Consider the following 27540-nt stretch of genomic DNA (forward strand, 5'->3'; position numbering starts at 1 on the left):
TGCAGCCCGTCCCCCCTCCGATCTCGAATTGGGGATTGACCGTTGCAATATTAGTACTACTAATACCTTTGTCAGTAAACGACCCAAGCGAACAGCGGGTCGGTTCTACCGGGGATGCACTTTTCGACCATAGGAGTGGGGGCCGTCTTACTATTATCCCGTGGCATGACTGTCTATCTTCTTTTCTTGTCGAATGAAGCAGTAGCGGATATAGTATCAAGTACGCTTTTGCATATTCACCGGAGACGGCATTGCTGTCCTCGTCATATACGCATTCAAGGGGGTTTGTAACTTGCTGTCTCAGTTGGAAAGACGAGACAGAGGCCATCTCCACGTGGAACTGGTAAAAAGCAACCAGAGTCCACATTTCAGCCGCATGGGCGGGATCGGGTTGCCTGCCACCTGCTGGCTCGCATACTACTCGGCGCCAACGACGTTTGCATCTCCAATTGAGATGAGGAGACGCAGCCACCGAACCATGCTAACATGGTTGTTGGCAGATTATCGCAGCATCAGTGCTGTTGTGGCGCCTCCTCGTTTCCACTTCCCCTCCAACGGCATGGCATGTCCCTAAAGTTGTTACTGCAATCGGGGAGGTTGTTGATTCTTGCGATCGATTGGGAGAGACTCACGACGAGGGGCCGCAGTACTGGCCACAGCCTTGCGTACCGGTGACCTGTGCACATGGAGAGAATAGTCCGCCATTGGAGACGGAGCGCGTTGAAACTTCGGATCAAATGCGAGTGGATGTTGTAGGGAGGATAACATCCGCTTGCATTTGCATGCTTGATTACGACATGGCACCTGCACAGCCCGTTACACCACGTAGCCATCCTGTGTGCGCAGTGTGCGTAAAACAGGTGATATAAAGTCCGGCACGGCACATGGACGGAAACAAGTTGTCCAACCCCGCATGGAATGAGTAATGGGGTTGTGTAAGTTACAGTTCGATGCAGTCGGTAAAACATCAGCTCACACTGCTTCTGCGCTCCATGTCCAAGCACGATCCTACCAGTACTGCTACCAGGGCCGAGACGACAGACGACAGACGACTCGCTGGTGAATGCAAATAAGGGGCAGATGCGGACTTTTCTGTGTCCTCAGCCTCTCGCCCACCGACCCATGACGTTCTGCGCAAAGATAACAAAACACCCCCTGTCCTGGCAGGGATCCGAGCTGCATACGGATATGGAGGATGGATGGACACATCTGACATGGATACATCTGACATGTAGTGTCTTGGTCTTGGGTCTTGGGTCTTGGGCCCTGGTAGCAGTCCTGGCAGCAGTCCTGGTAGCGCAGGTGCGCAGGTGCAGCAGTGGGGCGTTGGAATCGCTAGACACCTAACAGCTTAGACAGTCAGCATCTCAGAAAGCATCTCCAGCCTATCAGCCGCCACATGCAAATTTCATCGAGGCCCGTTCTGGAACCCGTTCAAGCCTGTCCAAACCTAGCTCCAATTCTATTCGCTCGCAGTGCCACTCTTTTTTTTTTTGACGATGTATCGAGCAGGTATGCTTGCTGGTCTGGATGGCCATTTACCTTTCCTCTTGTGAACGGCCTTGACGGGACATTGCCGTTTTTTCCTACTCAAGTTCGAGTTGACGCATAAACTCGGGTTCCCCATCCTTTTTTTATTTTATCTCCCTTGCCGCTGCAGCTCTCTCCTGTACCCTTGGACCTGGGGGCTTTCCATTACGTTTCGGATGTAACTTTTGTTTACTCGCCTGATCATGGTTTACAACGAAAACCCATCGGTCCTACTCACGACTTGAGCCCCTCCCGCCGTCCCCAGCCCTTTTGTACAACAAGCTGCCGCTGCAAATAGCCTTCAGAGCGTTTCGGCAGCTGTCGAACGAGCGACCCATTACCTGGCCATGTCTGCTCCCAACTTTGGCTTTTCCTCTTGGAGGAGAGCTTCCCCCTCGGCACCCTCACAGCGCGAACCCGAGGACATTCCCGTCCCAACCTCGAGCTCGCGCCCTGCCTTCGCCGACCCGAGACTGCTATCTTCTTCCGTCAATTCCAATTCGAATGGCTTCCGAGAGCCCACGAGGTCCTTCATCCCAGGCTCCGTGCGAGACCACCTATGCAAGTACCCCATTGCCGCCCCGTACTATTCACGCTGTATACTGACTGTACCGCAGCTCCGGTGGATAGCGCTGGCTATGCGCGAACCGTCCGCGAAGATACTGCAGAGCTCGCATCGTATGTGCTCTCCGACAAAAAGGAAAAGCGTAAGGCTTCCTTTCTGAGGCCGAGGGCTTCTTCCTCGCCGCACCCGGGCCCGGCGGCACCACACCAACATGAAACCGGAGAATCGTCAGGGACTGGCGCAGACGATTCTATACAAGAAGTCTCGGAACCCAGCTCGCAAACGGAAAGCGAAGAGGATTACACACCGCCCGACGGACCTTCTATGCTAGCCAACATGCTCAAACACTCACCCCCGCAAACAGACAACGAGATGGACATGGAAGACGAATCTCGGATGACAGGGCCCCGCGAGCGACGAGCGAGGCCTACTACCCGCCTAGACTCACGTAAAAAGGCGTCCTTGGTTCTTGATATCGACGGGCCGTCGGAGGAAACCCCCTATTGATCGCGCAATCGAACGGTTCTCGCCCTCTTGATAGCCCGGCCTCAAGCGAGATCGCGGACTTGAGCGACCTTGAGAGCCAGAAACCAGGACATCAAGGCTGGGGCAGATCATATGGTAGCATGAGGGGTGCAGCCACCGAACGACTCCAAGGGGTTGTCAGTGTGTTGAACCCCAAGACCTGGGATAAGAAAGCTATCCTGGAGGAGGCTGTTATGCACCCGCTACGCTGCTTGCCCAGCGTCATTGTTGGTTTGCTACTGAATATCTTGGATGCGTTGTCTTACGGTATGTATTGTGGCTCCCGTTCTAATGAGAGCTGGGCTGAAACTTGATCTATCTAGGTATGATATTGTTCCCGTTAGGTAACCCAGTCTTCGCTAGCCTTGGACCAGCTGGAATATCCATCTTCTACGTCAGCACCATTATTGCGCAGTGTACCTTTTCGACCGCAAGCATATTCAGGGGTGGTGTAGGGTCAGAGCTGGTAAGTTCCCTCTGATGCGTAATACAGACGGACGTAGCTTACTGGACACAGATTGAAGTCGTGCCTTTCTTCCACAGCATGGCCGGTACTATCACGGCTTCCATAGGAGAAGACCAGCCAGATGCCGTGATCGCGACTACCATCACGGCTTATGCTCTGAGCACCATGTTGACTGGTGTTGTCTTCTACTGTATCGGGAAGTTTGAATTTGGCTACATTATTGGCTTTATCCCGCGCCACATCCTCATTGGCTGTATTGGCGGAGTGGGCTGGTTCCTTATTGCTACTGGATTCGAGGTCTCGGGAAGGCTCGAATCATTCCATTACGACTTAGACACGCTCCAGAGATTGGTGCAACCGTCTACTTTGCCTCTTTGGATCATCCCGTTGGCTCTCGCGATTCTGCAATGCCTTTTGCAGAAGAAGATCAACTCGCAACACTTTGTGTCAGTTTACATACTTATGATCCCCTTGATCTTTTGGTTCTTTGTTGCATCGATCGACGAACTGGAGCCGAGCAACCTGAGACACACAGGGTGGATATTCGATGCGCCACCAGCTGAAGAGCCGTGGTGGTACTTCTGGACCTTATATAGTAAGAAGCTCACCAACCCCCTCCCCCCTTGAGAAGACTACTAACAAATGGACAGAATTCCACTTGGTTCACTGGGGGGTGATATTGGAGACGGTTGGGGCCATGTTTGCTCTGACTTTCTTCAGTTTGCTACACGTTCCCATAAACGTGCCTGCGTTGGCCCAATCAATCGGAGAGGATGACGCAAACCTAAACCATGAGCTCATACTCCATGGCTATTCGAATCTGCTGTCCGGATTTGCTGGAAGTATACAGAACTACCTTGTGTATGCTAACACACTGTTCTTCATGCGATCTGGCGGTAACAGCAGGCTCGCCGGCTTTATGTTGGCGGGTCTAACCGCCGCTATCATGGTCTTTGGCCCGATCATCATCGGGTTTATTCCTGTCATGATGGTGGGAACCCTGATCTTTGTCCTGGGTATTGAGCTCCTCATGGATGCGCTTGTTTCGCCTAGGAGGAAGTTGAAGCGCTTGGAATACCTAACAGTGAGTGTCCTGGTCATCTCGGGGTATTCGCAAACTTTATTAACCTGTCTTTAGATTGTCGCCATTGTATTGACCATGGGTATCTATGACTTTGTGGCGGGTATTTTCCTTGGCATCGTATTGGCATTTGTTTCGGTGATTGTAAACCAGTCCCAGGTGTCGGCCATCCGGGCAACATATACGGGAGACCAGATCGGATCGATGGTGAGACGGAATCCTTCGCAGTACCACTTTCTCCAAGAAGTTGGCCGCCAAACCTACATCGTCAAACTGTTTGGAAACTTGTTCTTTGGAACCATTGTTGGTGTTCAGGAGAAGGTTCGAGCACTGATTGCAGACGACCACTTCGCCGAACACCCAATAAGGTATCTCATACTCGACTTGTGGCAAGTAACTGGGATCGATTATTCGGCTGCCGAGGGGTTTATGACACTCAACAGGCTCCTGAACAAGAAAGGCATAGTCATGTTGATCAGTGGCAAAGATGCGGATAGTAAAGTCGGCCAAGATCTCAGAGCAGTGGGACTTGGCGAGAGCGAAAGCGGGATTGAGGTCAAGTTCATGCCTGATCTCAATTCGGCCTTGGAGAGCTGTGAGAACGAACAGTTGAAGACATTCTATGCCCAGCAGGAGGCACTGCGGGTGACCCGGCCTTCGCCGCAGCCCAGCCTGGACGTTCCGGAGACAAAGTCGCCATCACAGCCACTGGAGTACCTCTCGCAGTCGCCAAGGCGAAGCCAGTTGCACCAGGTCGCCAGAACCGTTCTGACCCAACACGAGTCGCAACGCACATCGCGCTGGCGTGGTATCAGCGAGCCGCTCCGGCTGATGCTCCAGATCTTCCACGACATCAGCGACAAGAACGAAGACTTCTGGTTCCGCGCTAAGCCATACTTTCAGAGGCGAGAGTATAAAACAGGCACGGTCCTGTACCACCGGGGCGAGCCGGCCAATGGGTTTTACCTTCTTGAACGCGGCGAGTTGCGCGCCGACTACGAGACCCCCTCAAGGCAAATTGTCGGAGCCCATCGTCCAGGGCACCACGTGTGGCGAGCTGCCCTTCTTCTCGCAGACGGACCGCACGGCGACGGTACTCGCCGTCCGCGACTGCACCGTCTGGGTCATGGACACCAGCGCCTGGGAACGTCTCCGTCGCGAGGAGAACGATGTCTATCAAGAGCTCCTGATGGTCTCGCTGAAACTCACGACTGAGCGGATGAATGCCATGACAAACTATACGTTGGCAAACGCGAACTGAGTGACGTGAACGCCACACACACACACACACACACACACACACACACACACACATATAAAAAAGGGTAGAATCGAAGAGAGAAAGGCAAAGCAAAGCCTTGGGGAAAGGAAAACAACCAACTGCTATATGGTTATGGTTATTTGGAAATGGCTGTTGCATCATCAAGTTTATCCAACTCGATTAATGGCGTTTTTTTACCGGAAAGCGAAAATTGTTTTTGGTTTTACGTTTTGATATCCTAGATCGGGCGGCAGCGTCTTGCATATATCGGTTTTGGGTTTTGCGCAAACCACAAAAAGAGTACGTTGAACATATAATGTCTGCATATTAGAAGAAAGGGGTTGGGCCAGGGGAGAGAGCGATGCTGTTGTACTAGCTGGGCGCATAGGTTTGCCATCTTTGAGTATTAATAGAATGAACCACCGTACGAGATCGGGAAAGTCGATGAAAATCGTTATATTTGCATGTCTATATACGTCCATTCATATTTCTGATCCTTCTGTTTGTCTCATTATTGGTGTAAAAGCAAATATGCAGTACCTGCTCTGGTATGTGAAGCTGGTAGGTATCTCTTCTAATTCCACGTGCATCCCTTCCCTCATAGTCTGCCTTCCCTTGCCTTCCTCTTTCCGCCGACCTCCCCCTCTTTTCCTGCGTCGATGTCATAACTTCGTAATCATGGTTTGATTTGTCGAATTTGCAACCGAAGATGAATGAGCGTACTTCGGACCCAAATTGAATGATTGTGTTCCAATTGGACTTTGTCGAATTCCCCGTCTACCCTGGCCGCATCATCTGGGACGCGAGCGTGGCGCCAGCCAGCAAGAACATCAGGCTGGAACTCCTGGGCCGCCCGGCGCCCGGCCGCTGATTCTCGTCTCCGTCTTCGTCCCCGCCCTCGCTTGCCAATGCCGACTTCTTCTTCTCCTTGCGGACGACTTCGCGTACATGCAAGCCATCCAACACGTTCGAACTGAGAGACCGCTTCATCACGGCCGCATCCAGATCGGCCGTGGGCTTGTTCTCTGCGTCGCCGTCATGTTGGGACGCTGACGTCCCCTCTAGCCGAAACCGCGACTCGAACTCGCGGCCGGAGCTCGCGGGCCTTTGCGACAGGTCGCCGCGCAGCGAAGGCCGCTTCAGGATCTGGAGCTCGCGGGCGCCGTGGGAGCCCCTGCGCGGTTGCGTGGCGAAGAAGTCGATGGTCCGCAGCGCGAGGGGACTGCTCGGGAAGGACGCCTTCCGGCGAGGCGGGCTGTTCATGGCGATGGCCCGGCGCAGCCCCACCCCGATGAGATTCTGGGAGTCGGCGAGGCCAAGCAAGCCCGCGCTGCCAAATGAGCCCCGAGTACGGGGGGACGACGGATTGCTGGGCTGGGCAAACCCCCCATTAGCCAGGGTGGGCGTGGACGGGACCGACATTGTCATGCCATTGCTCTGGTTATCATCGGCTATGGCATGCTCGTTATCATCATCAAAGACGTCGTGCAATTCGCCATTGATGTTGGTGTAGCGCATTTGGGGCGGGCGGATGGCTGTGTAATCGCTTGGTGCTGTAGACGTGGAGAAAGAAGGGGATGAGAAGGATGAAAAATCAATCTCCTCGCGGGTCTGGGCGAAATTGCTATCGTTGAAATTGAAGCCGGCGTCGCTTGGGGTCTTCGGTGGATTCAGGCCATATTTGCTGGTACCTGCTTGGCTCTTCGATGCATCGACGAGTGTCTCTGAGGTGATCTCCCTCGAGCTTGATACTTCGGGTACGTTATCTGAAGATGGTACCAGCGTGGCATTGCTCAGTCGATTCTCAATTGAGCCGCTGGGTGCTCCATTGGAACTTTGCGGAACTTCCTTTGGGAACCCATGATCACTGGCTTCGTCGTCGTGGGTACCATCGCTTGAGGCAGAGTCATGTCCCTCTTCTGCTGGTCGCACTGTTGTACTTGTTTGAATATCACTCTCAGAGCTTGCGTCGCCTGAGTCGCTTGATCCAAGCATAAACAGGTCACGTTGCAGCGGTGATGGTCTCTGCTTAGGCTTGGCGATCTTCGCAGTGGGCAACTCTTCCGGCGTGCTTCCTGCGGATTTCTGCTGTGTCTCGGCCTCGATTGATTCACTGGGAATTTCTACATCCTCGGCATACGCTTCGGAGTCGCGCCTCGCCATCATGAGATGCAATTCTGCGCTAGTCATTGAACCTGGCATCTGTGGTGTGGTCAAGATAAAGCTGCTTCTGGGAGACTGGCCATTTCCGGATACCAGACTGGGCGTTGAAGGGACTGTCGAAGCTTGGTATCCGGAACCCCTTTGCCGCTGCTTTTCGGCGGATGCTGAGTGTTGAGACGACACGGTACTTCGAGCGGGCTCGGATGCAGCATCAGATTTCTCTGGGCGCTGACTCTTGGAATCCGAGTCAGCTGTGCTCGTAGGGTGATTATTTAAGTCTTGCAATACATCGTCAATGGGCAACACTGTTGGATAGATCGTACCTGGCGGGCTCGATTCTTGGTATTCTGTGTGGGAATCAGGCTGTTCAAGCAATTCTTCGACTCCATACGTGCTGGTAGAAGGCACAAGTGGAAAGGCACGAGCTCCGGTCTTGAGATCCCTGTAGATCTTGGAGGACTTCGAGTCCATGCTGGTGACACTGTGACCAGGCGAACTGGGCCGTTTTTCGTCTGAAGAGGGCTTGTAGGAGCCCACGCTGGATTCCTCATCGGCGCCAGATACTGATTCGGCAGCGCGTGCTAGCCTGGGACCAGTCGGTCGACTCTTTGGCAACGAAACCTCCTCGTCGTCACCGGCAGGCTGTCCTGTGGACGAGGATGTCTCGGCAGGTGGCTGTTCTGACTCGTCTGGTTCAGAAGATGGGTCATCAGGCAGAGAGCAAGTATCTTTACAGATCATCTCGATGTCTTGTTCAACTCGCCGCCTCAACTTATTCACAACAATCGACCTGGATACAAACGGTGTATCCCAGCGCCTAGTTTGAGATTTCGGTTCTCGGGCTACCAAAGTCTTGTCGAGAATCAAATGTCCACGTTTCCAGGCGATATACCGAACCGTGGCGGCATTACCTCGCAGTACATCACTGATTCCAGTCTGAACTCTGTCTAGGATAGCCTCGATGCTGCGCCTCGAATAGGAGGTCGAGGAGGGCAAAGTGAACACCAATGGTTCATCAAGGGTCCAGTCGGAGCCACGCAGCTCAACAATTTTCAGGTCGAGATCATTGGTCTCTATAATGGCCACATCAGCTGTGTCACGTGCATCAGCAATGGACTTCAGTAGCTTGTCGACAAATTCTGTGCAGTCCTGCGCCTCGCCATCCTCAAACAAGACGAGTTTGCTTTGAATGGATCGGGCCAAGTGGTCGAAATCTGGGCCGAAATTGTTCGTGATCTTGAGAGCTATCTCGGAGGCTTCCTCTAAGTAGTGCTGACAAGTACCGCCGTCGGATCGGCATTGAGCGTGTTGGTCCTGAACATGTCGCCTTCTGGACCGAACAGCTCCTTCCAACGCGTATGAAGCATCAGAAAACAAAGTTTCAGCGACTGCCAACGTCAATGGCGTTGTCTGATTGCTGGATACCTGGATGTCTTTCTGCCATCGAGGGTCTTCTCCTTGCCGGTTTAGAAAAGTGAGGGAAAGATCAAGCTGATAGCCTGGCGTCGCCTCAAAAGTCTGTGTTTTCTCAATAAACTCGGACCGGGGTACGCAGTTGAGCGACTGGATGCTGCCAATTCTGTACGGAGACCTCTGCGCATCTGGAAGCGGAGACAAGTCGTCGTGCAAGGGGCCAGTCCTCCAGATGAAATCAGGATCGTGCCTTTTTAGGAATAAACCAACCATGCGGTTGCTGGAGAGGATAACCTCCTTGGCAGCCTCGGCGGTTACCGGGTTCTTCTGGTATGAGGTGTATGTTCTGGTGGCCCAGAGCTCGCCTCCCTGACTGATCTGGGTAGTGAGCTCGAACCGCTTTGGTTTTGTGCGGCCACGGTCTTTGGTAGCTGCCGAGGCGTTGGGGTCTTTGCGAGTAATCAGCTCATAGCAGCTGTGGTCGATGCGCCGTATGAGCCCTTGGCAGAGGTTCTCGGTCACCCGAAGGGTGGGAGAGCTGTCATAATTCCGACTATAAGTGAATTCGAGCGGATGCTCAAAGCGCAGGGACACGCGGACGGACAGCCCAGGTTCGCGATCGTCGTCGTTCTGTGGCGCAACAGGCCCTGAGATGGCCCATGAGTTCTCTAGTCCTTCTTCCTCGGCTTCCCAATGATGAGGCTCTCTCAATGAAGCATCCGTGGAGGCGCGCCGGGAAACCTGTTCCCGTTCCTGAGGCTGTTCCTGCGACGCTGTCGTTACCAACTCTGGTTGGCTTTGCGTTGGCTGGAAATAGTCTGTTACGTCACGGGCCTCTCTGCTCTGGATAGTCGATGACTTCTCACTGGTATCACCACTCTTGCGAGTATCGGATCGCCTCAGAGTTTTAACAAAGGTCTTCAAGCGTGTTTGGAAGACCTTGGGACGGCCTTTGGGCGCGGACCAGGCCATGTTTTCTGTTTGATAACTGGGCTTTGGCGGAATGACACAGATGGGGAGCTATCGAACAAGTGCTGAGGGTGAAACAGCAGAAAATGTCGCTCGGCTATGTGCGTGACGTGCTGTTATTGCAAGGCGGGCGGGCGTCCTCGCTCTCTTGCTCTTTATCAGCTGAAAAGAGCAGCCCCTTGTCCCTCTCTTAAGCCACAGGCAATTACTTTAGCAGCCCAAATACCATGGACCGTTTGCCAGGAGAACCCGACCAGTATACCTGGGCTGAACGTGAAGAAAAAGAAAGAAAAACGGTTTAGCCAAGGAAAGCACGTCGACCTGCTGGGTGTCAAAAACCTTGGGTGGCGACGACAAGAAGCGAGTGTCTGAGTGTGGTCAATGTCCGAGATAACTGGCTTGATAGGTGCTGCTATTGCTGAAGCACCACTATTCTGCGTGCTAACACCGGGTATGGAGTATTAAGAGCCAGGGTGCCCGGTATTATTAGTACCTGGTGGAGGGATCCCGGTTCTCCGGGTAGGCCAGGAACCTCAGTCCAGGCAAGATACAGCATAACCTGGGGGGAGCCGGGGCTAGTTGTGGAAATCTCTGCGTGAGCTGCCGGCAGAAAGAGAGAGAAAAAATAGGGAAGTGGATGTTGGTATGGCTGTATGGACAAGTCGGAATTATTGCACGGAAACGCGTGAGATCGTGTGGTTCAGGCAAACCACTGCCAGATTCCAGCGCCAATGCGCGCATGCGGACACACCATCGAGAGGTTCGGAGATGCCCATCCCCAATGTCGCCTGATCGGGCAGTTGGTGCAAAACCGGATTCTCGCCAGACCATCAGCTACGTACATGCAGTAACGCTGAGGGTGTGGTAGCCAGGTGGTTCACAGGTGTTTACGTGGAACACCAACACCCTGCCACATACCAGTACAAACAGAGAGGAGAGAGGCCTGCCAGCCTGACCTGGCTGGCCTGTCTGACCTGCGGTCGTACCCGAGTCAGACTTGTCAGCCATCCTACTGCACGGTTAGCGATTACGGGAAAGCCCAGCTGACGGACAGTCAGACTGGCTTTGGCTCGGCTTGGTCGTTCGATACAACCCCACGAACAAGATAGGGCCTTCTAATCGAGAATCGAGATTAATTCCTAGCAGGGTAAATGGCTGTTCGTGTGGGCCTTCCAACCCGGCAAGCCGAGTCGCTTGGCGTCTTTTCGGGGAGAACTAAGCCCCTCAAACTACCTATGACAGTAGCCATAGCACCTGGGCTAGAGGGGATGAGGGGTAGACGGAAGAAAAAAAAGAAAACCTCAATGATCGCGACTCCCCACCGATAAAAAGATGATATGCATGAAAGAGGGGGGAGAATGGATCTAGACATGCATGTCTGTCGGCAAGTGGCTGGTATTCAAGATTTTCCTTTTACTTTTTCTCCCTCTCTCTATGTATCTCTAGACGAAAGGCGATTGCTTGTACGCCGGAAGGAAAAAACCAACCTCTGTCCAGTAGTCTGTCTACTGTCTGTCCCCATGGAGCAGAACTTGGCAGCTGTACGATAACGGGTCATGGTGGGGGGTCATTCGTCATAACGCACCGGCCGGATCCTGCCATGGCGCCCGCCAAAATTGCAAAACCCCGAGTCGACCCGGCCGTGGGATTCGCGTAATTACTCACATGTTGTTGACTTACAAACTATCGTATGTGTGGTTCGACTTGTCGTGCAAGCCTCAGCCTTATCTCGAATAAGCTGGCCCAACAGCTGCGCTCAGCCCCGCGTTGGAGCGAGTGGACGAACGTTTCAGGACAAAATCGTGGGGGATGCGAGTTTGACAGACGGAGATCGCAGGACAAACCTGCTGGAATAGTAAACATGCAGCTCGACTAGGGTTTCTCGGAAGTCGGAAGCTATCGTGACAACCCGAAGGAATGAATCCTTACGGAATATCTCGGCCCAGTCCCCTCCTTGTCTGCAGTCCAGGGGATCGCGAACGGCAAAATCAGTTTCTATCTTGAGTGTACCACTTATATTGAGTGCACCACTTTTGCGTGCAGGATAAGATCTCCTATCTGGCAATGGCCAACTGCGGGCAAGCCTTTTTGCTACTCGGCAAACCAGTGTCGTTTCCCGAGAATCCATGCGGCCGGTTGGAGCGAGGCCGCTCTATCGGATTTGTCCATTGCTCGTTTGCTGCGGTAATTAGGATTGTGTTCGTGTACAGGGTCCTAAGTCAAACACTACTCATCACATGTCTGTCGTGTGTGCCGTGCTGTGTATCATCCAAGGCATATCGGTTTTCTATGACTAGAAACGTATCCTTTGCTGTGTCGTTCTTGAGTATGGACAAACCAGGATCTGCACCCATTATCATTTTGATCTCTAAACAGGTTGCTTCATAACCAGAATGATGGTCGTTGCCATCAGCCATCATATATCCTGCGGGGCAGCAAACTGCTCTTGAGGTGCCTTTTTTTTTCACGCAACGGGGAACTCATGTATGTGGCGGGAAGGAGCATCCAGCCAGGCTGCTCCCGTTTGTAATGGATGGGCTATGTGATGCAATCTCTTCCTTTTGGAGATAAATGAGATGAAATGTTCCCTGCGTTGTGTTGTCTCTGCGTTTGTAGTTCTTCTATCTGGATTAGGTCAAACCAGAGAGACTCGAGTAGTTAAGGATGGGTACTGTCCTTGAGCTTCTCGGGAGAGGAGAGGGAAAGGGGTTGTCACGCCCCTCAACCGATAACTGAATCAAGGCCAGATATCTTAGATCCCACCTCCAATCCTGTCTAGCGACAAACGTATAGTCCATCTCGACAAGAGCCGACAATGGCCAAGAAGCACAACAAGAAGCTTGCCATCGTCCGCCAGTGGAATCAGTACATCCAAGACGGTGCTCTGGAAAACTGGCAGAGACTCTTGAAAGACTTGGGACTCGAAGGAGAATTCCGGAGCAAAAATCAATGTAGAAAGGTAAGCCAATGCAACGCCCAGGGGGCGTATGTCTATACCCAGTACCTTGGAGGTCTCCATCACACGAATCATAGCTGACCATTATCCCTTCCGCTTTGGCCCCCATCGATCTAGGCTCTGAAGAAAATATGGGTCAACATCTACGACTTTCTCGAGGCCGTGAAAGTTGGCAAGCCTGTACCTCGATTCAAAACCGAAGCTGAGCTTAGCCACTACACACTGCGAACAGACAGGGTGTTCCCGAAGAAACACATCACCAAAGGCAGTCCCCTGGCAAATTTGATGGCGCACATTGTTGGGTAGTTGGCTGCTCATGGTCAAAGGGGTCATCCAAGTTTGTCGGGAGGAAGTCGAAAGGCCAACACAGAAGATGGAAGGAGGCAGGGTTGGAAAAAGGGTTCTCGAGATAGATGGTAACAGGGTATTCTCTCGTCTAGCTTCTAATCTCCCACAATCTGATTTTTCCGTTGTCGTTGCCAACCGCAAGCATGTCGCTGTCCTTGGAGAAGGCCACACACTTTATACGACCCAGCGGTGTGTTCTCAGTCGGCCAGTTGCGGAAGACTGTACAGCTTGGCATGTGAGCAAGTCTGAAGTTGTCCGTCTTGTGTTTAGAGCCAAACGCCAAAATCTGCCCATCTGGACTGAAGGTGAGAATAGTGACCGGTGTCGTGAGCTGCATAAAGCTCTTGGTAGGCTCCGGCCGTTCCTTCAAGCTCAGCTCATCGTCGTCTGAAGGCAAAATCAGGGCTTGCCTGTCATAGACGTTCATCACACCGGTGTTAGATCCTACTGCCACCCATCTGTCTCCACCAAGTAGCTCGGGGCCCTTATGACCGCCAAGCGCTATGGCTGTACCGCCGACAGAGCCCTCGTCGTTCCATATTCCTACAAATCTGCGAGAGGCCATGCTCCATTCTCCGAGCTGACCTGCCTTGCCGAGAATGGTCATGCCGTTGCCATTCTTCCACCACTGGAAGTCGATGATGCCGCCCCGGCTGTCTAATCTAGCGGCAGCGATCCATTGCATCGTGTTCACGTTGAGCGTATTGATAACACCACCACCCTTTCTCGTAGAAGCGATCAACCCAAGATATCTTCCACAGGGACTCAGCTTAAACCGCTCCCAAGTCCTCTGTTCTAAATGGTGGCCCTGGATCTTGGATGTCCGTTGGATGGCGCCTGTGGGCATGTCCCACGAATGGATGAAGCGTCTTCTACCGGCAAAGAAGATTTTGTCACCGGCAGGCAGCATAAACTCGGCGTGACGTATAGGCACCTGCTTAACTTGTACCGAGGTAAGTAGAGGGTTAGGTGTTGGGTGCGCCGTCGGCGCTACATGGTGAAGATATAGCATTGTGGATGTGCTGGCCGAGAGGAGCACAGGATATTCGGGATGAAAACAGAGAGCAGTGACTTCCGACTATTTTTGGAATTAGCAAGTTCTTCAAATATTGCGGTCGAACCATAGCAGGGTCATCATTCTCTTTCTTACCTTATGGCTGTCAGCCATGTCTCGGGACCGCTGGATATCAATAACCTCAGGCCGAAGGGTCTTCGCTCTGGTAGACGCCCCCTTGAGCGAGCTGGCATCGCGAAGAAAACTATCCAAGGGCAATGCAGACAAGTCGCCGTCGTCCTCTTCGTCGCTCTCGCTGAGCTCAGACGCGCCCGAGCCGCCTGAAGCAGCAGATGACCTGCGGCGGCGCTTCACGGGCCGTTCTTCTGAGGCCTTCGCCCAGTTGGGTAGGGGGTTGAGCCGCTTGAACTGCTGTCGTAACCTCCGAGTGTATTCGGTGCCCGTGATGACGTCGTCGTCCTCGCTGAGTCGGAGCTTGCGCAGCTGGGTGGCGGTAGCCAGCGACACAGTCAGCCGCTCGTCGTCGCTATCGTGCCAGGCGGGAGGATCTTTTTCGTCGGCAGGTGCCGGAGCGACTTCTTTCGCGGGGCCAAGAGCAAGGTCCTTGGGCCCGGCCGGGGGCGTCGAAGAAGAATAGCTGCGAATCGTCGAGCTCTTCGTGGCCGGTACCGTCGTGCTCCGCATCGCCAGAGTCTAATTCGGCATCGTCAAAGTCGAAGTCTTTCCGGAGCTGTTCCCGGAAGTTCTCCGTATCGCCCAGGACAAAGCGTTCGAGATCCTCTTCATCCGAGTCCTTGTCTTGGGGTACGAATTTGCGGACTTCCAATACCGAGTCTTCATCGCTATCGGATGATGAAGTGTCATCGTGAGCAGATACGGACATCGCATCAACGTCTTCCTCAAGGAGGCTTTTCTCTGGTCGCGGCGGCATTTTGTCTTGGTTGTGAGTATTCGACCAAAGCTCTACTGTTTGCAAATGTAAATTTTCAATCCCGTACACACAGTCACACTTAACTTTCTAGTGGGGCGCAGCTAGCTAGCGATAAGGTACTGTGCAAGGGACCGACAATCTCCACTTTACCTTGATAGACGATAGTCAGCTATAAAACGGAGTGAGGCTTGTTAAGCCATTATGGGACACCGCAGAGATGAAGAAGTACAGTAGGGGAGCTGTAAGACGGAATCGTGGTCGAGGTAGACGGTTCCCTACTCTACAAGGCGCTCTTATACCAGGATGAGTCCCAATACGGCCGCTGGTTCTAGATCAATGAAAACAACATGGTGTTGGGATATTCAAGGTCTTTCCATTTTGTATGCTAGACAAGTGGTTTTGCGAGAGTAGGGAGCCTGACTCGATAATTCGTCTGTCAATGTCTTGAACTCCTTAAAACATCGTTTGGTCGTCTGCTCCTCATACGCAGGAATGATCCTGGCATCAATTACGTTTCCCATATCGTCATATAAAGAGTGATAGAAAATGATAACCCCAAAAATCCACCAGCGTGACCGTGAGGCCGATGCTGGTTTCGAGGGCAAGCACCGGCACTGAAACCAGATCCCATGCCCGACTACACTACAGCTTGATGATCGGGGCATCTCCCCCAGCACTCGGTGAGCTCCATCACCCCAGAGGCCAAGCACAGCCATGGTGAAACCAACACCAGAGAGGGCGGTTTGCATGAGCTGATTTTTGACGAACAGCTCGACCTCGCTGCGCACCTCCTCGCCGTTGGTATCCTCGTCCAGCTCCTCGCCGCTCGCGCTCAGGGCGCCCTCGTCGCTGTGGGAGTCGCCTAGCACCTCGTAGCTTGCCTCCATACGGCGCGCGGCCTGCTTCTCCTTGCGAGCGGTGGCGGCGGCAGCTCTGCGTTTCCGGGAAGCGCGGGAGGAGGGATCAGAAGAGGCGGTGCCAAAGAGGCTGGGAGTGACGAGGTCGGTGAGCTTCGTGCCCAGGACGAAGAGCGAGGTGTAGAGCAGGTACGGGTGGCGGTATCCGCGTGGCGATAGCGTGAAGGCGAGGAGGAAGGCAGAGCCCGCCACGCCGGTTAGAGCATTGAGATGGGTGGTCGCGGTTGTCCTAAGGCCGCCGAAGACCTTGGCGGCCGATGAAGCGGATGGGAGGTCGAGGAGGGAGGGAATGGTCAAGGTTGACAGGGTGTAGGAAACGCCCTATCCAGTCATGTTAGAATCCATCGTGCAGAGTAGCTAGGGTAGCTTCTCAAACGCCATCCCGCCAGCAAAGGCCCTGAAAGGCAATGAAACTGCGTAGGGCTGTCCCGAGATGCGCAATCGTCCAGAGAGTCATGCGGCTGGAGGGGCCAAACCTAAGGTGGGGTTGGCGATTCAACACAATGGGATACGAGAGCAACTCACCGTGAGCAGGCCGAGCGAGACGGTTCCCACGAACTTGAGGGCCGTCACCTTAGTCGTGGCCATAGTTGATGGATTCTATGCTGATGAACTGAAGTGTGGTGAGGAGTTGGAGGTTTACGATGCGGCTAGATGAAAGTCGCATGAGGTAAAGGGAAAGGTTGGGCGTGGTGAGGGAGCTTGGGCTACATACAAAGTGGGAGCGGACGGGCGGCAATGCGGGCGGGCTACTTCGCGTTGCGTCACTACCGATACTCCCCCAAAGTATCAAGCGTCTGTACTAGAGCATTGGATGCATGTGTATGTATGTTCTATTGCTTAAGCCCGTTTGGCGATGGATTGAATGAAGAAGACAGCGCTGTAGCCCACTGTTCGCTGGAGAAAGTCTGGGGAGGCCAATCAGTCGCCCGGTTTCCAAAACGACCTCCTTTTACGGCGAGCACTATGTTGGGTTAGCAGCAAGATGCCTTATTACTATGCATGATAGAAAAGGCCATGCTGTAGGCTCGATGATTCATTGCGACATGCCCATCTGCAGCCAAGGGGGCGTCCTCGACGTGCAGCCGAGGTAGCAGTTGCAGCCAGGCAGCCCACAATTCTTCTCCAACCGCGATCTGAGTTTGGTCACCAGTTCGTCTCGGGAGATTTACTGCTAGATAGACCCTGGCACCTGGAGACTGGATAACATCAATGCTGAACTAAACGACGGGCGGCATATGAACAAGAGTGCTCCCAGTCTGCCAGTGTCTTGTTGCTGTTGTTTTCTGACACCGTCTTGACTCAACCACAAAAGGCTATACACTATATCAACATCCATCTTGGGTGCTGTAGCTCGCTTGCTTCCGAAACCCAAATCGGCCGCTACCACGCTTGTTCCCACCACATCGCACCTCGGCAACGCCCCTCCCCGTTCTTCGTCTATACCACCAGCACTCAAAATGCCGGTCCCTAGGTCAGAATATCTCAGCACCGTATGGAAGGATGGCATCTTTGGTAGGCTGGCAGTTGCCCAATTGCTGGGTGTGTACGACCTGCTAATTCTTGTCCGCAGATGGACGTGTTGCATTCATTACCGGAGGCGCCGGCTCGATCTGCAGCGCCCAAACCAGGGCTCTTGTGCACCTGGGTGCAAATGCCTGTATCATCGGCCGCAACGTAGAGAAGACCGAGGCTGCCGCTCGAGACATTGCCACTGTCCGTAAGGGCGCCAAAGTCCTGGGCATCGGCGGTTGCGATGTGCGCGATGTGAGTCTTTACCAGAACTCTCTCTCTCTCTGCTTGCGTAAGCTTCCAACACTAACCAAAGACATAGCCGGAGAGCATGAAGAAGGCTGCAGAGCGATGCGTCAAAGAGCTCGGCGCCATCGACTTTGTCATGTACGCATCATCCGCCCAAGCTTGCTCTCCGTCGTAATCCCACTAACATGTAACCCCCCTTTGCAGTGCTGGCGCAGCTGGCAATTTCGTAGCACCCATCTCGGCTCTGACGCCCAATGGGTTCAAAACGGTGATCGACATCGATGTGATCGGCACCTACAACACAGTCAAGGCGACAATGCCGTATCTCATTGAATCTGCGACGCGGAATCGAAACCTCGAGGCTGTCGATATGCTAACGGGTGGGCGCATTATCTACATCTCGGCCAACTTCCACTACACGGGAATGCCGTTGCAAGCGCACGTATCCGCCGCCAAGGCGGCCATAGATGCGCTCATGGCCTCGGTCAGCCTCGAGTTTGGGCCCTACGGCGTGACGTCCAACGTCATCGCTCCAGGGGCCATTGAAGGTACCGAAGGCATAGCCCGGCTGGCGAGCAGCAAGACGAGCCAAGCAGACAAGGCAAGCACGGTACCTCTCGGGCGCTGGGGCACCTGCCGCGACATCTGTGACGCCACGGTGTATCTGTTCTCCGATGCGGGCTCGCACGTCAACGGCGAGATTCTGGTCGTCGACGGAGGGTCTTGGCGACTGAAGGGCGGCTACGCTGTTGGTTTGGAGGCAAACATGAAATACCCCGACTTCTTGCTCAAGGGGAGTTCTCGAAAAACCTGAAGGATGGGAGGAAAGAGAGGAAGTCCAAGCTATAAGTGCATGTATTCAGGCAACCTAATGATGTTCAATGATAAGGCTCTTAGCTTTGGGCATAGCAATGGTGTTCATGTAGGCAAAAAACTAATATCTGGAGTTAAAACAGAATCGCATATTTGCCGTCAAATTGCGATCACGTCACGTTCACATAAGCAGGATATCGTCGCATGCCACATGATACATAGGATATTTACCAAGTACGCTTCGCGATTCTTCACGACTGGTCAGGTGTACTCTAAGTAATGTACGTGCATTGTTGTATCTGTATTAACAGCTTTGACCTTATATCAGTCACCTCCACAAGTTCCTATCATCTCATAACCGGTTTGCCTGATTGCAAGTATACACAACCACAACCGTATACTTGCGTAGACCAAGCAACAACCTAGTGACGTCTAGATCACTATATGTATCCTCTATTCCAAAACTATCTTTCTTCGGGCACAAGCACGGTACTTTCGTCGGTCTCAGCTGAAGTGTTGTCACGACCCTCGTAGTGTTTGTCCGCGTCCTTGACGACCTGGCGGCCATTGAAGTTGGCCATGATGTTCTCGCCTTTGGCCCGCAGGCGGTAGCTATACCAGTGGGGTAAGGCGCGGAGCAGCTGCATGACAGCGCCGAATTTCGGGGTGATGATCTGGCCGGAGCGACCGGTGAAGATCTGGGCGACGATCGCGTCGGCGACGGACTCGGGCTCGAGCGCGGGTACCAGGAAGGGCGCCTCGTTGTGGTAACCTGTAAACAGGGCGGTCTTGGTGTAGCCCTGGTTGACGAGCACGGTGCGGATGCGGGGCGCGTTGTAGCGCGTCTTGAGCTCAGCCGCGAGGCCCTCGTGGAACGAGGCGGCAGCCGCCTTGGAGGCGCCGTAGTCGACCATGTTGGGTACCGTCATCCACGCCGCGTAGCTCGCCACCGTCACCACCATGCCGTGATTCCGCTTCACCATGGCGGGCAGGAACTCGTGCACCGTGTAGAAGTGCGCGAAGACGTTGACGTCAAAGGTCAGCTTGAGGTCCCGCTCCGACGTGCCGAGGATCGTCTTGCCCCGCGCGATGCCTGCGTTGTTCACCAGGATCGTGGGGTCGCCCACGTCGGCCCGGACTTTGGCGGCCACCTCCTTGACGTCGGCCACCGATGTCAGGTCGCACTTGTAATAGTGAACTTCCGGTCCTGTGTGTCTGTGTCAGCTGAGCACTTCACTTTTGTGTGTATGCAGAATATAACACAATATCTCAAGTAACCTGAGCCAGTCTCTCTTTTGGCGCGGCATCTTCTTTTACTTTCAGCTCTTCACTTACCGGTCTCGAAGGACATTGGCTGAATATCCAAGACCACGACCTTGACGCCTCGCTCAGCCAGAAGCCTTACGACGTGTCCACCGATTCCACCCGCACCCCCGTTACCACGGCGACCTCGTTGGGCCAGTCGTACGTATCGCTTGTAAAGTTGTTGACCACCCTCTCGGAGAACTTGGCGCTCAACCACTTAGCCAGACCCACGTACAGCAAGGTCTTGAGCCGCGAGAAGGCCAGAGGGTGCAGTATGGACAGATCCTCGCCCCTTTTGGTGTAACGGGCGGCTAGGACGAGCGGCAGCAGGCAGGCTGGGTTCAGCACGGTCTTACCCAGAAGGCCGAAGATGGGGTCCGCCGTGAGGCCCTCGCGAGGCAGCCATCCATTATGTACAGGCATTTCGCTAGTGGGTTGCCTTCGGATTTAGGCCGATATGGAGTTGATTGTTCAGTGTGAGGAGGACAAACAGTCTGTTGAGACTACTGAACCAAGTTTGCGCAAGACAAATGTATGTATGTTTCTTTTTCCCTGTGCATAGATAGCTGGCTAAGGCAGGAACGATTCTTATCAAGAAATCCAACGGCCTGGCAGGAGCCCAGCCTGGCTCTTGCTGGCAAATGGGTACCGAGGCATACCCCAGATGACTGGACTCGCATACAGATGAGTGCGGGGATGCTGGGAGAGGAGGCGATGCTCGGCGATCTCATTGCCATTTTGGGAGCTTTAGCAAGGGGAACAGCCCCGCATGGGTTCTTGGTATGATGGCACGCATATAATAAGTCATATGGCTTTTCGTGTGTTCCAGCTTCATCATCATCTGTTGTTCAGGGGGGGGAATAAGAGAGAGAGAAAGTGTGTGTGTGTGTGTCATTTCCACACTGGGTAATCATTGGGCTTGAATGCAATGCCATCATCGTCTGAAGTTTTGGGCGAAATTTGAAGAATTAGTTAATCTCAACCTGACGTAGAGTACCAATGCCAGCCACCAAAGTATAACGACGTCGAGCTTGCATACTTTCTGTATGATAGATGTTACGCAGATTGATGCAATCCCGATCCAATAGCCGTATACCTGGACCACTTGTCTTGCACGAACCCCTACCACTAGTGTGTACATGTAGCAGACCTGCCGCCGTGGGTATCATCAAGTAAACACCATGAAAAACAGACAAGTAGCAGCAAGCCAGCTTGCTGTCCTACTCCAGCTTGGCGAGCCCAAGCCACCGCCAAGCCCGTTCTGCCCAGTCACCCCGATCTGTTCGATCTGAGTAGCATCACCCGGCGCAAACAAGATGCCGACTGCGTTGGCCGAAGTGGCGTCGATCTCTTCCGGCGTGAGCAGCGGGTTGTTGACCGAATCACACGGGGGTTGAGGCCGGTGAAGTCGATCTTGTTCGTGACGGAAATCGGCACGTCAAAGATGGTGTAGTGCTCTTCTCCGTTCAGACGAAAGGTTTGCCGGATCGATATCTACTCACACACAATCATCAGCGAGTGGAGAGGTTGCCATTGCCACCGGGGTTATCCTACGTTGTACGCCCCGCGATCACTATCCGAAGACTTGGGCTGACCGTCGCCTACGAGACATTCCGGCCAATGCCACTTGACGTGCTTCACGGTGCTGCCCGGCTCCGACTTCATGATGTCACCGAGGGTAGCGCCCCCGCCCGTCTCGGTGCCGTTCGTGATGGTGAAATTCCGGCCAGTGTCGTAGCTGTACATGAATATGCTGATGTTATGAATCTGGCTGGGGCTGTCGGCGCCGTACGGCGGCAACATGAGCTTGCCATTGGCTGAAACGTCGAGTGCGACCTCGATCGTATCTGGTCGCGTGTTATTAGGTGCGACGATGATTATCCGGGGCGGCTCTGAATCCGGATGCTACTCACCACCACCGAGCGGCGTTCCGGGCTGCGGCGCATCTAGTATGGCGAAACCGGGCGTGAAGATCTGGCCATTGGCAATGGTGAAGCTAAGCGCTAGGGATTGCGACGCCGCCAGCGGAAGAAGCAGCAGTAGTTGTGAATGGGTCTTCATTGCGTCGGGGTTTGTATGAGAATGCCCCAAGCCAGCAGAGGTCTGAATATCGGCAAGTAAAGACGATATAGCAGCAAACTCTAATACATTACACAGGCTGAAACAAGCAAAACGAACACAGGCTGGCAGGATATGTTAAATTGGTATCATCTGGGAAGTTTTCGTACAAATAGATCGAACCATGGAAAAGCGGCACGCTGTCGTTCATCTCGTTTAGTTGGGTTTCCGGGCCCTGCTGCTCTTCATGCGCCAATTTTCCGGGAACGCGAGGGCCGAACATCACTATTCAAGGGGCGCCGTGCGTGTCAGATTGATCTATTTTCAAAGCATCGCGTCTCATAGGAACCGTCGGATGCGAATAGAGCAAGACAAACAGACGGGGAATTACAATTTGTGCCGATGACTCGCAGCTGAAGACAGGGTAGATATGCATTCCTGGATATTCGATAACCTGGGGCAGACCGTCATCCGATCTTTAAGCTACCAGGTGCCAGGCTTCTCTTCAGCTGAAAGTGAACGAGCCCGTCTCCTGCTCGTCCGATGGAATGCAATTGGCAAGGGCCATGAGATTCCGCTGGAGTTTCAGCTTGAAGGGGGCCAGCACAGACCATCTCGCAGCTCACATACTTTAGTGATATTATTCCGCAGCGGGGCTGCCAGGCAATCGGAACTGAACATGTGCGTGCCGGAAAGAAGCCGACATCGGGAAATCTCAACTTGGACCGAGGAAACGACGATGCCGACTGTGGCAGAAGCGACTAGACGGCAATTATTGCATCAATTATTCCGCGCCGGAACTTGACCAGCCACGCCATTTATACCTCGGGGTATCGCTGTCGTATATCTCGAACCGACCAAGACCCAACTGTTGGTAGACATTGAGCCTAACCACCACTGGAACCGTCTCCCACTTACTTGACCACCTATTTGTGAAAATCTGTGGCTAATCCAGAGACGTCAAAATGAGGCGTGTTTGGAACTGTGCGGGACAGTCCGCCCGCATTCGCCAATCTATCCGGCCATCGCCAGTATTCAATAAAATGAGGTCATTACAGAGCTCCGCATCTTTGTCAACATCTGCCTCCTTCCGCAGCTCAGGCCAGCTTGGTGGCCTCCGGAGTATATTAAAGGTCTCGGAAGAGGTGACCGATGCTTTGGCAACCAACAAGCCAGTAGTGGCTCTGGAGACGACTATTTACACCCACGGAGCCTTGGGCGATGACCTTGATCTGGAAGGTGTCGTGCGGCGCAATGGAGGTGTACCTGCTGTCGTGGGCATCCTCGAAGGAGTGCCGATAGTAGGTTTGACACCTGCTGAGGTGGCTCATATGGTCGAGAACTCGCCCAGGAAGGTATCGCGTAGGGATATCGCATATCTTGCTGGCATGGTAAGTCCATTCCTTCGCATTGCCTCTGCGCCAGTGGAAAACCCCGACTCATATCGCACCCTGGAATAGGGCATGACGGGGCAAAGAATCAATGGCGGCACAACGATTGCTGGCACCACGGTTCTGGCACGACTGGCGGGCATCCGAGTTTTTGGCACTGGAGGCTTAGGTGGTGTCCACCGCGGCGGACATGATACGATGGATATTTCTGCAGATTTGACGGAGCTGGGACGCACTCGTATGGCCGTCATCAGCAGTGGATGCAAGGGCTTCCTTGATATTCCCCGGACGCTCGAGTATTTGGAAACCCAGGGTGTGCTCGTGTCAACCTTTGCCGACGGCCGAAAAGGCGGCGTTGATTTCCCAGCCTTCTGGGCCCGTGACAGCGGCACCCGGAGCCCTTCCGTGGTCCAGACCGAAGAGGAAGCAGCAGCCATGATTCTGGCGCAGGAGAGTTTGGGCATCGAATCAGGAATGTTGTTCGCCAACCCCATACCCGAAGAAGCTTCAATCCCCAGGCAAGAAATGGATGCTATCATTGAGCAGGCTGTTTCGGAGTCTCTGACCCAGGGTGCTCACGGCAGTTTGAATACGCCATTCATCCTGGGGAGGATTCGGGAGCTTTCAGACGGCAGAAGCGTGCCTGCCAACGTAGCTCTTGTGAGGTCCAATGTGGAACGCGCCGCTAAGATTGCTGTTGCGACTACAAAATTCATCGCGGGAGATATCGAGATCCCGAGAAAGTGAGCATCGAGGCTGCTCGAGGTTTGGATTGGAACCTGACACTGGTAAACTATAGGGAAAGCCCGGCGTCAAAGCATGTATCCGTCCCAGTTAGTGGTTTATCGACAGAAAAGCCGGTCATAGTCCAAGATAAGGTATGATGCAAACTGATTGTCTCTCCCTTGTGAGAAGAGCAATTGTGGCGTACAGTTGAAACCCTGGTTCCCAAGTCGGGGCATTGGCTGATCGTACTTTGTAGGCTAGCAAAGAAGCCGGTGTCATTGTCGCGGGCTCCGTCGCCGTAGATCTAAGCTGTAATTACGCAGGGCCAGATACCTCAACAAACGTATCACCCCATCTTCATACCTCAAACCCAGCCCAGATAAGTCAATCGATAGGCGGAGTGGGACGTAACGTGGCACTCGCTGCCCATAAAGTAGTCGGTGACATGGGCGTTCGCCTTTGCAGCATGGTTGGAAATGATGTGTAAGTATGGATATACTATCTAAGGAGAGTCACCGCTGACAGTCCTTAGCGCAGGAACGACTGTCCTAAACTCACTTGAGTCGGCCGGCATGGATACATCATGCATTCGCCGACTCGAGGGAGCCTCAGGTAGGACAGCACAGTACGTGGCTGTTAACGATGCCAGCAGGAATCTTGTCATGGCGATGGCCGACATGGACATCTTCACCACCAACTCGGATCCCGCACACTGGGCCTCGGTGGTGGCGTCATCCAAGCCAAAGTGGCTGGTCATCGACGCCAACTGGTCCGAGTCCGACATCCGGTCCTGGATCAAAGCCGGCAAGCAGAACCGCGCCGCCGTCGCCTTCGAGCCCGTCTCCAACGCCAAGTCGGCGCGCCTCTTCGGCCCCATCCGGGGCCACCAGGAGCCCCTGGGCGTGTTCCCAGCCCCGAGCGTCGACCTCGCCACGCCCAACCGGCACGAGCTGGCCGCCATGCACGCGGCCGCGACGCAGCACGAGCACCTGGCGGACCCGCGCTGGTTCGAGGTCGTCGACGCCTTCGCCATGTTCGGCGGCAGCGGCGTCCGCGAGCGCTTCGTCCGCCTCACCTCCAAGGCCATGACGGACGCCGGCGTGCCCCAGCAGGCCGTCCAGCTGCTGCCCTACATCCCCACCCTCCTCACCAAGCTTGGCGACCAGGGTGCCCTCCTCGTCGAGATAATGGGCCGCAACGACCCGCGCCTGCGCGACGCCGCCCACGAACCCTTCATCTTGTCCCGCGCCCCCGTCGACCACCCCACTGTGGGCGGGGTGTACATGCGGCTGTTCCCTGTCGCCCAGGAGGTTCCGGACGTCGTCTCGGTCAACGGCGTCGGAGACACGTTCCTCGGTGTCTTGGTGGCGGGCCTGGCTCGTGGCGGCAAGCTCGTGGATCTCGTCGATGTCGCACAGAAAGCGGCAGTGCTTACGCTGCGGAGCTCGGAGTCAGTTAGCGAAGACCTAGGCACGCTGGAGCGGGAACTCGTGGCGGCTGCTGCTGCTTCTCAGAGCTATTAATAGATATACTTTGTTCTGATTATACACAGTCACCTGCCTAGTTTATCTGTGGGGATGAGTATGATAGGTGTGGCCATGTAGTTGTGTGGCAGAGGCAATGGAATGCTTGCTCTGTGGGCTCTACTATTGATAGCGCCGTTTCATAGACTCAGACAATATTAGGTAGACAAAAGTTTCATCATCTCGGAGCTGCAATATTTTATTCATGTGATGGCCCTTCTTAGTCAAAAGGGATCCTGCGCAAGCTCTCGCCCCCGTTTCTCTTTCTCATCTCCTGCGCTGCGGCGAGACTGCTGGGTACTTTGATACCGCAGCAATCACCCCAGCTGTTCAGTTGATGCAAGTGCTTAACGCCCTCATGCTCCACCATGACAGCGCCGCCCTCGGTCTCTTCCTCCTCTGCTGCCACCCCAGCTTCCGCCTCGGTGCTCATGCCATCCACCGCAGGTACGAGTGAGCCAAACAGAAAATGTTGCATCACCGGCAACTTTGCCAACACCTCGGCCACGAACATCTTGCGCATGCCGCCCTCGATCTTGTTCCAGCTCTTCGCTGATGATATATCATCCAGCATAGGGCTGTGCCATCGCAGACCCTTGACGGTCTTGGTGCTGTTCACAAAGTCGACTTGGCCTAGATACATGAAGTCATGGCCGAACTCCTCTATCGTGAGCTCCTGATGAATGGCAAGTGGCGTGATGAAGGGGTGATGAAGAAGCTGGCTCGAACCGAACAGGAAGGGCAAGAATTGGTAGTCGTCCAGGCCCCACACGCCGTGCGAGCCCGCAGGCTCGAGGTAGTAGGTGGACTGGACGGTGCGCATGACGGTCAGGTAGCGGGTGAAGACCTTCAGCACCAAGGCCCGGAAGTCGCTCGGCTTGACCACCTGCAGCTGGTAGAGACAGAGGAGCCAGATCATGAAGTTGAGCTCGTGGCCCGAGCCGTAGTCGATGCGAGAGCGGTTGCCAAAGGACTGGAGAAGGTAGGTTTCAACCTCAGCGACGACCTCGGGTGAATCAACGCCGAGCCGATTGTGCCACGCGGCGCTGGCCGCTTTGGTCTTGTCGAGGAAAGTGCGGAACAGCTTGTTGCCGAAGCGCGAGCCGCCCGAGTCGTCTGGCGGGGTGGCGAGCACGAGCGCCTCGGCCTCGTCCAAGATGGCGAGGATCGACACGAGGGCGGGCGTTAGGTCCTCGCCCTTAACCGACGAGATGGGCGCGTCGACCACGGCGTCCGAGAGGCCGAAGACGAAGGCGAGGATGAGCTTGTGGGTAGGCGACGAGAGGAATAGCTCGTGGTCCTTGCGGGACAGGATCCTCCTGGAGGGGACCTGGAATGACAGCGTTGACGACTCTGGCGGGGGGCGGGAGGGCCGGCGTCTCTGGGACGGGAACCGGAGCAGACGGTGTAGCCCGGCGACGTCTAGGCTCCAACTTGGGCAGCCGGTCTTTGAGATTGGGCAGGGTGGATGGCGGTGGGACACCTGCTGGCTGTTCTGTAGCCATGACTGCGATGGTTTCGGTTCACAACGGCAAGGCGATTGTTGTGATAATTTGCAGAATGGACTTGGTTATATGCAGGCACCGAGATGGAAAGATGCCCCGCCATTAGGGGACCTGAGGCGCCACCACTTCCTTTGTTAGGGCCCCTCGTTTTTCCACGTTAAGGCCCGGAGCTGTGAGATCGGGAATGTTGCATAAAACATAACTCTAAATCCCACGCTAATTGTGGAGCCGGCCCAGCTCTAGACAAAGGTAGCTCCAACGTCAGTGGAAGAAAAAAAAGTCCCAAGTTTTGAGCCTCAAGTAGCTACCCGCAAATCA

The 27540-nt window shown here is 54.2% G+C and overlaps 11 protein-coding genes across 11 annotated transcripts; 4 read left to right on the forward strand and 7 right to left on the reverse strand.

Annotated features, from left to right (window-relative positions):
- Positions 1 to 1877: 1877 nt before the first annotated feature.
- On the forward strand, positions 1878 to 5382 carry PG998_002207 (sulfate transporter family protein; the record flags this gene model as incomplete). Its single annotated transcript, XM_066869025.1, has 7 exons — positions 1878 to 2113; positions 2161 to 2580; positions 2637 to 2887; positions 2944 to 3086; positions 3138 to 3681; positions 3737 to 4170; positions 4225 to 5382. The coding sequence occupies 7 exons, from the start codon at positions 1878 to 1880 to the stop codon at positions 5380 to 5382; spliced, it is 3186 nt and encodes a 1061-aa protein (XP_066737440.1).
- An 823-nt stretch (positions 5383 to 6205) lies between these two features.
- PG998_002208 (uncharacterized protein) lies at positions 6206 to 9976 on the reverse strand (the record flags this gene model as incomplete). Its single annotated transcript, XM_066869026.1, has 1 exon — positions 6206 to 9976. The coding sequence occupies one exon, from the start codon at positions 9974 to 9976 to the stop codon at positions 6206 to 6208; it is 3771 nt and encodes a 1256-aa protein (XP_066737441.1).
- Positions 9977 to 12788: 2812 nt separating this feature from the next.
- PG998_002209 (uncharacterized protein) lies at positions 12789 to 13235 on the forward strand (the record flags this gene model as incomplete). The annotated part of the gene is made up of 2 exons (XM_066869027.1): positions 12789 to 12932; positions 13047 to 13235. 2 exons carry the CDS (start codon positions 12789 to 12791, stop codon positions 13233 to 13235), a joined length of 333 nt encoding a protein of 110 aa, XP_066737442.1.
- Positions 13236 to 13365: 130 nt separating this feature from the next.
- On the reverse strand, positions 13366 to 15223 carry PG998_002210 (uncharacterized protein; the record flags this gene model as incomplete). Its single annotated transcript, XM_066869028.1, has 3 exons — positions 13366 to 14355; positions 14428 to 14870; positions 14962 to 15223. The coding sequence occupies 3 exons, from the start codon at positions 15221 to 15223 to the stop codon at positions 13366 to 13368; spliced, it is 1695 nt and encodes a 564-aa protein (XP_066737443.1).
- Positions 15224 to 15865: 642 nt separating this feature from the next.
- PG998_002211 (uncharacterized protein) lies at positions 15866 to 16728 on the reverse strand (the record flags this gene model as incomplete). The annotated part of the gene is made up of 3 exons (XM_066869029.1): positions 15866 to 15871; positions 15901 to 16461; positions 16666 to 16728. The coding sequence occupies 3 exons, from the start codon at positions 16726 to 16728 to the stop codon at positions 15866 to 15868; spliced, it is 630 nt and encodes a 209-aa protein (XP_066737444.1).
- An 872-nt stretch (positions 16729 to 17600) lies between these two features.
- Positions 17601 to 18715, forward strand: PG998_002212 (sporulation protein SPS19; the record flags this gene model as incomplete). The annotated part of the gene is made up of 4 exons (XM_066869030.1): positions 17601 to 17655; positions 17714 to 17907; positions 17975 to 18039; positions 18106 to 18715. 4 exons carry the CDS (start codon positions 17601 to 17603, stop codon positions 18713 to 18715), a joined length of 924 nt encoding a protein of 307 aa, XP_066737445.1.
- A 463-nt stretch (positions 18716 to 19178) lies between these two features.
- PG998_002213 (NAD(P)-binding protein) lies at positions 19179 to 20065 on the reverse strand (the record flags this gene model as incomplete). Its single annotated transcript, XM_066869031.1, has 2 exons — positions 19179 to 19921; positions 20050 to 20065. The coding sequence occupies 2 exons, from the start codon at positions 20063 to 20065 to the stop codon at positions 19179 to 19181; spliced, it is 759 nt and encodes a 252-aa protein (XP_066737446.1).
- A 50-nt stretch (positions 20066 to 20115) lies between these two features.
- PG998_002214 (oxidoreductase-short chain dehydrogenase) lies at positions 20116 to 20442 on the reverse strand (the record flags this gene model as incomplete). The annotated part of the gene is made up of 1 exon (XM_066869032.1): positions 20116 to 20442. The coding sequence occupies one exon, from the start codon at positions 20440 to 20442 to the stop codon at positions 20116 to 20118; it is 327 nt and encodes a 108-aa protein (XP_066737447.1).
- A 1122-nt stretch (positions 20443 to 21564) lies between these two features.
- Positions 21565 to 22080, reverse strand: PG998_002215 (uncharacterized protein; the record flags this gene model as incomplete). Its single annotated transcript, XM_066869033.1, has 2 exons — positions 21565 to 21866; positions 21933 to 22080. 2 exons carry the CDS (start codon positions 22078 to 22080, stop codon positions 21565 to 21567), a joined length of 450 nt encoding a protein of 149 aa, XP_066737448.1.
- Positions 22081 to 23120: 1040 nt separating this feature from the next.
- On the forward strand, positions 23121 to 25717 carry PG998_002216 (uncharacterized protein; the record flags this gene model as incomplete). The annotated part of the gene is made up of 5 exons (XM_066869034.1): positions 23121 to 23468; positions 23538 to 24211; positions 24268 to 24346; positions 24451 to 24677; positions 24727 to 25717. 5 exons carry the CDS (start codon positions 23121 to 23123, stop codon positions 25715 to 25717), a joined length of 2319 nt encoding a protein of 772 aa, XP_066737449.1.
- Positions 25718 to 25937: 220 nt separating this feature from the next.
- Positions 25938 to 27222, reverse strand: PG998_002217 (Serine/threonine-protein phosphatase 2A activator; the record flags this gene model as incomplete). Its single annotated transcript, XM_066869035.1, is given in 2 exon segments — positions 25938 to 27047; positions 27058 to 27222. 2 exon segments carry the CDS (start codon positions 27220 to 27222, stop codon positions 25938 to 25940), a joined length of 1275 nt encoding a protein of 424 aa, XP_066737450.1.
- Between the last annotated feature and the right edge of the window lie 318 nt (positions 27223 to 27540).

Source organism: Apiospora kogelbergensis (genome assembly GCF_038363985.1).
Source record: "Apiospora kogelbergensis strain CBS 113332 chromosome Unknown utg000001l_segment0_segment0, whole genome shotgun sequence".
NCBI classification, from domain to species: Eukaryota; Fungi; Ascomycota; class Sordariomycetes; order Amphisphaeriales; family Apiosporaceae; genus Apiospora; species Apiospora kogelbergensis.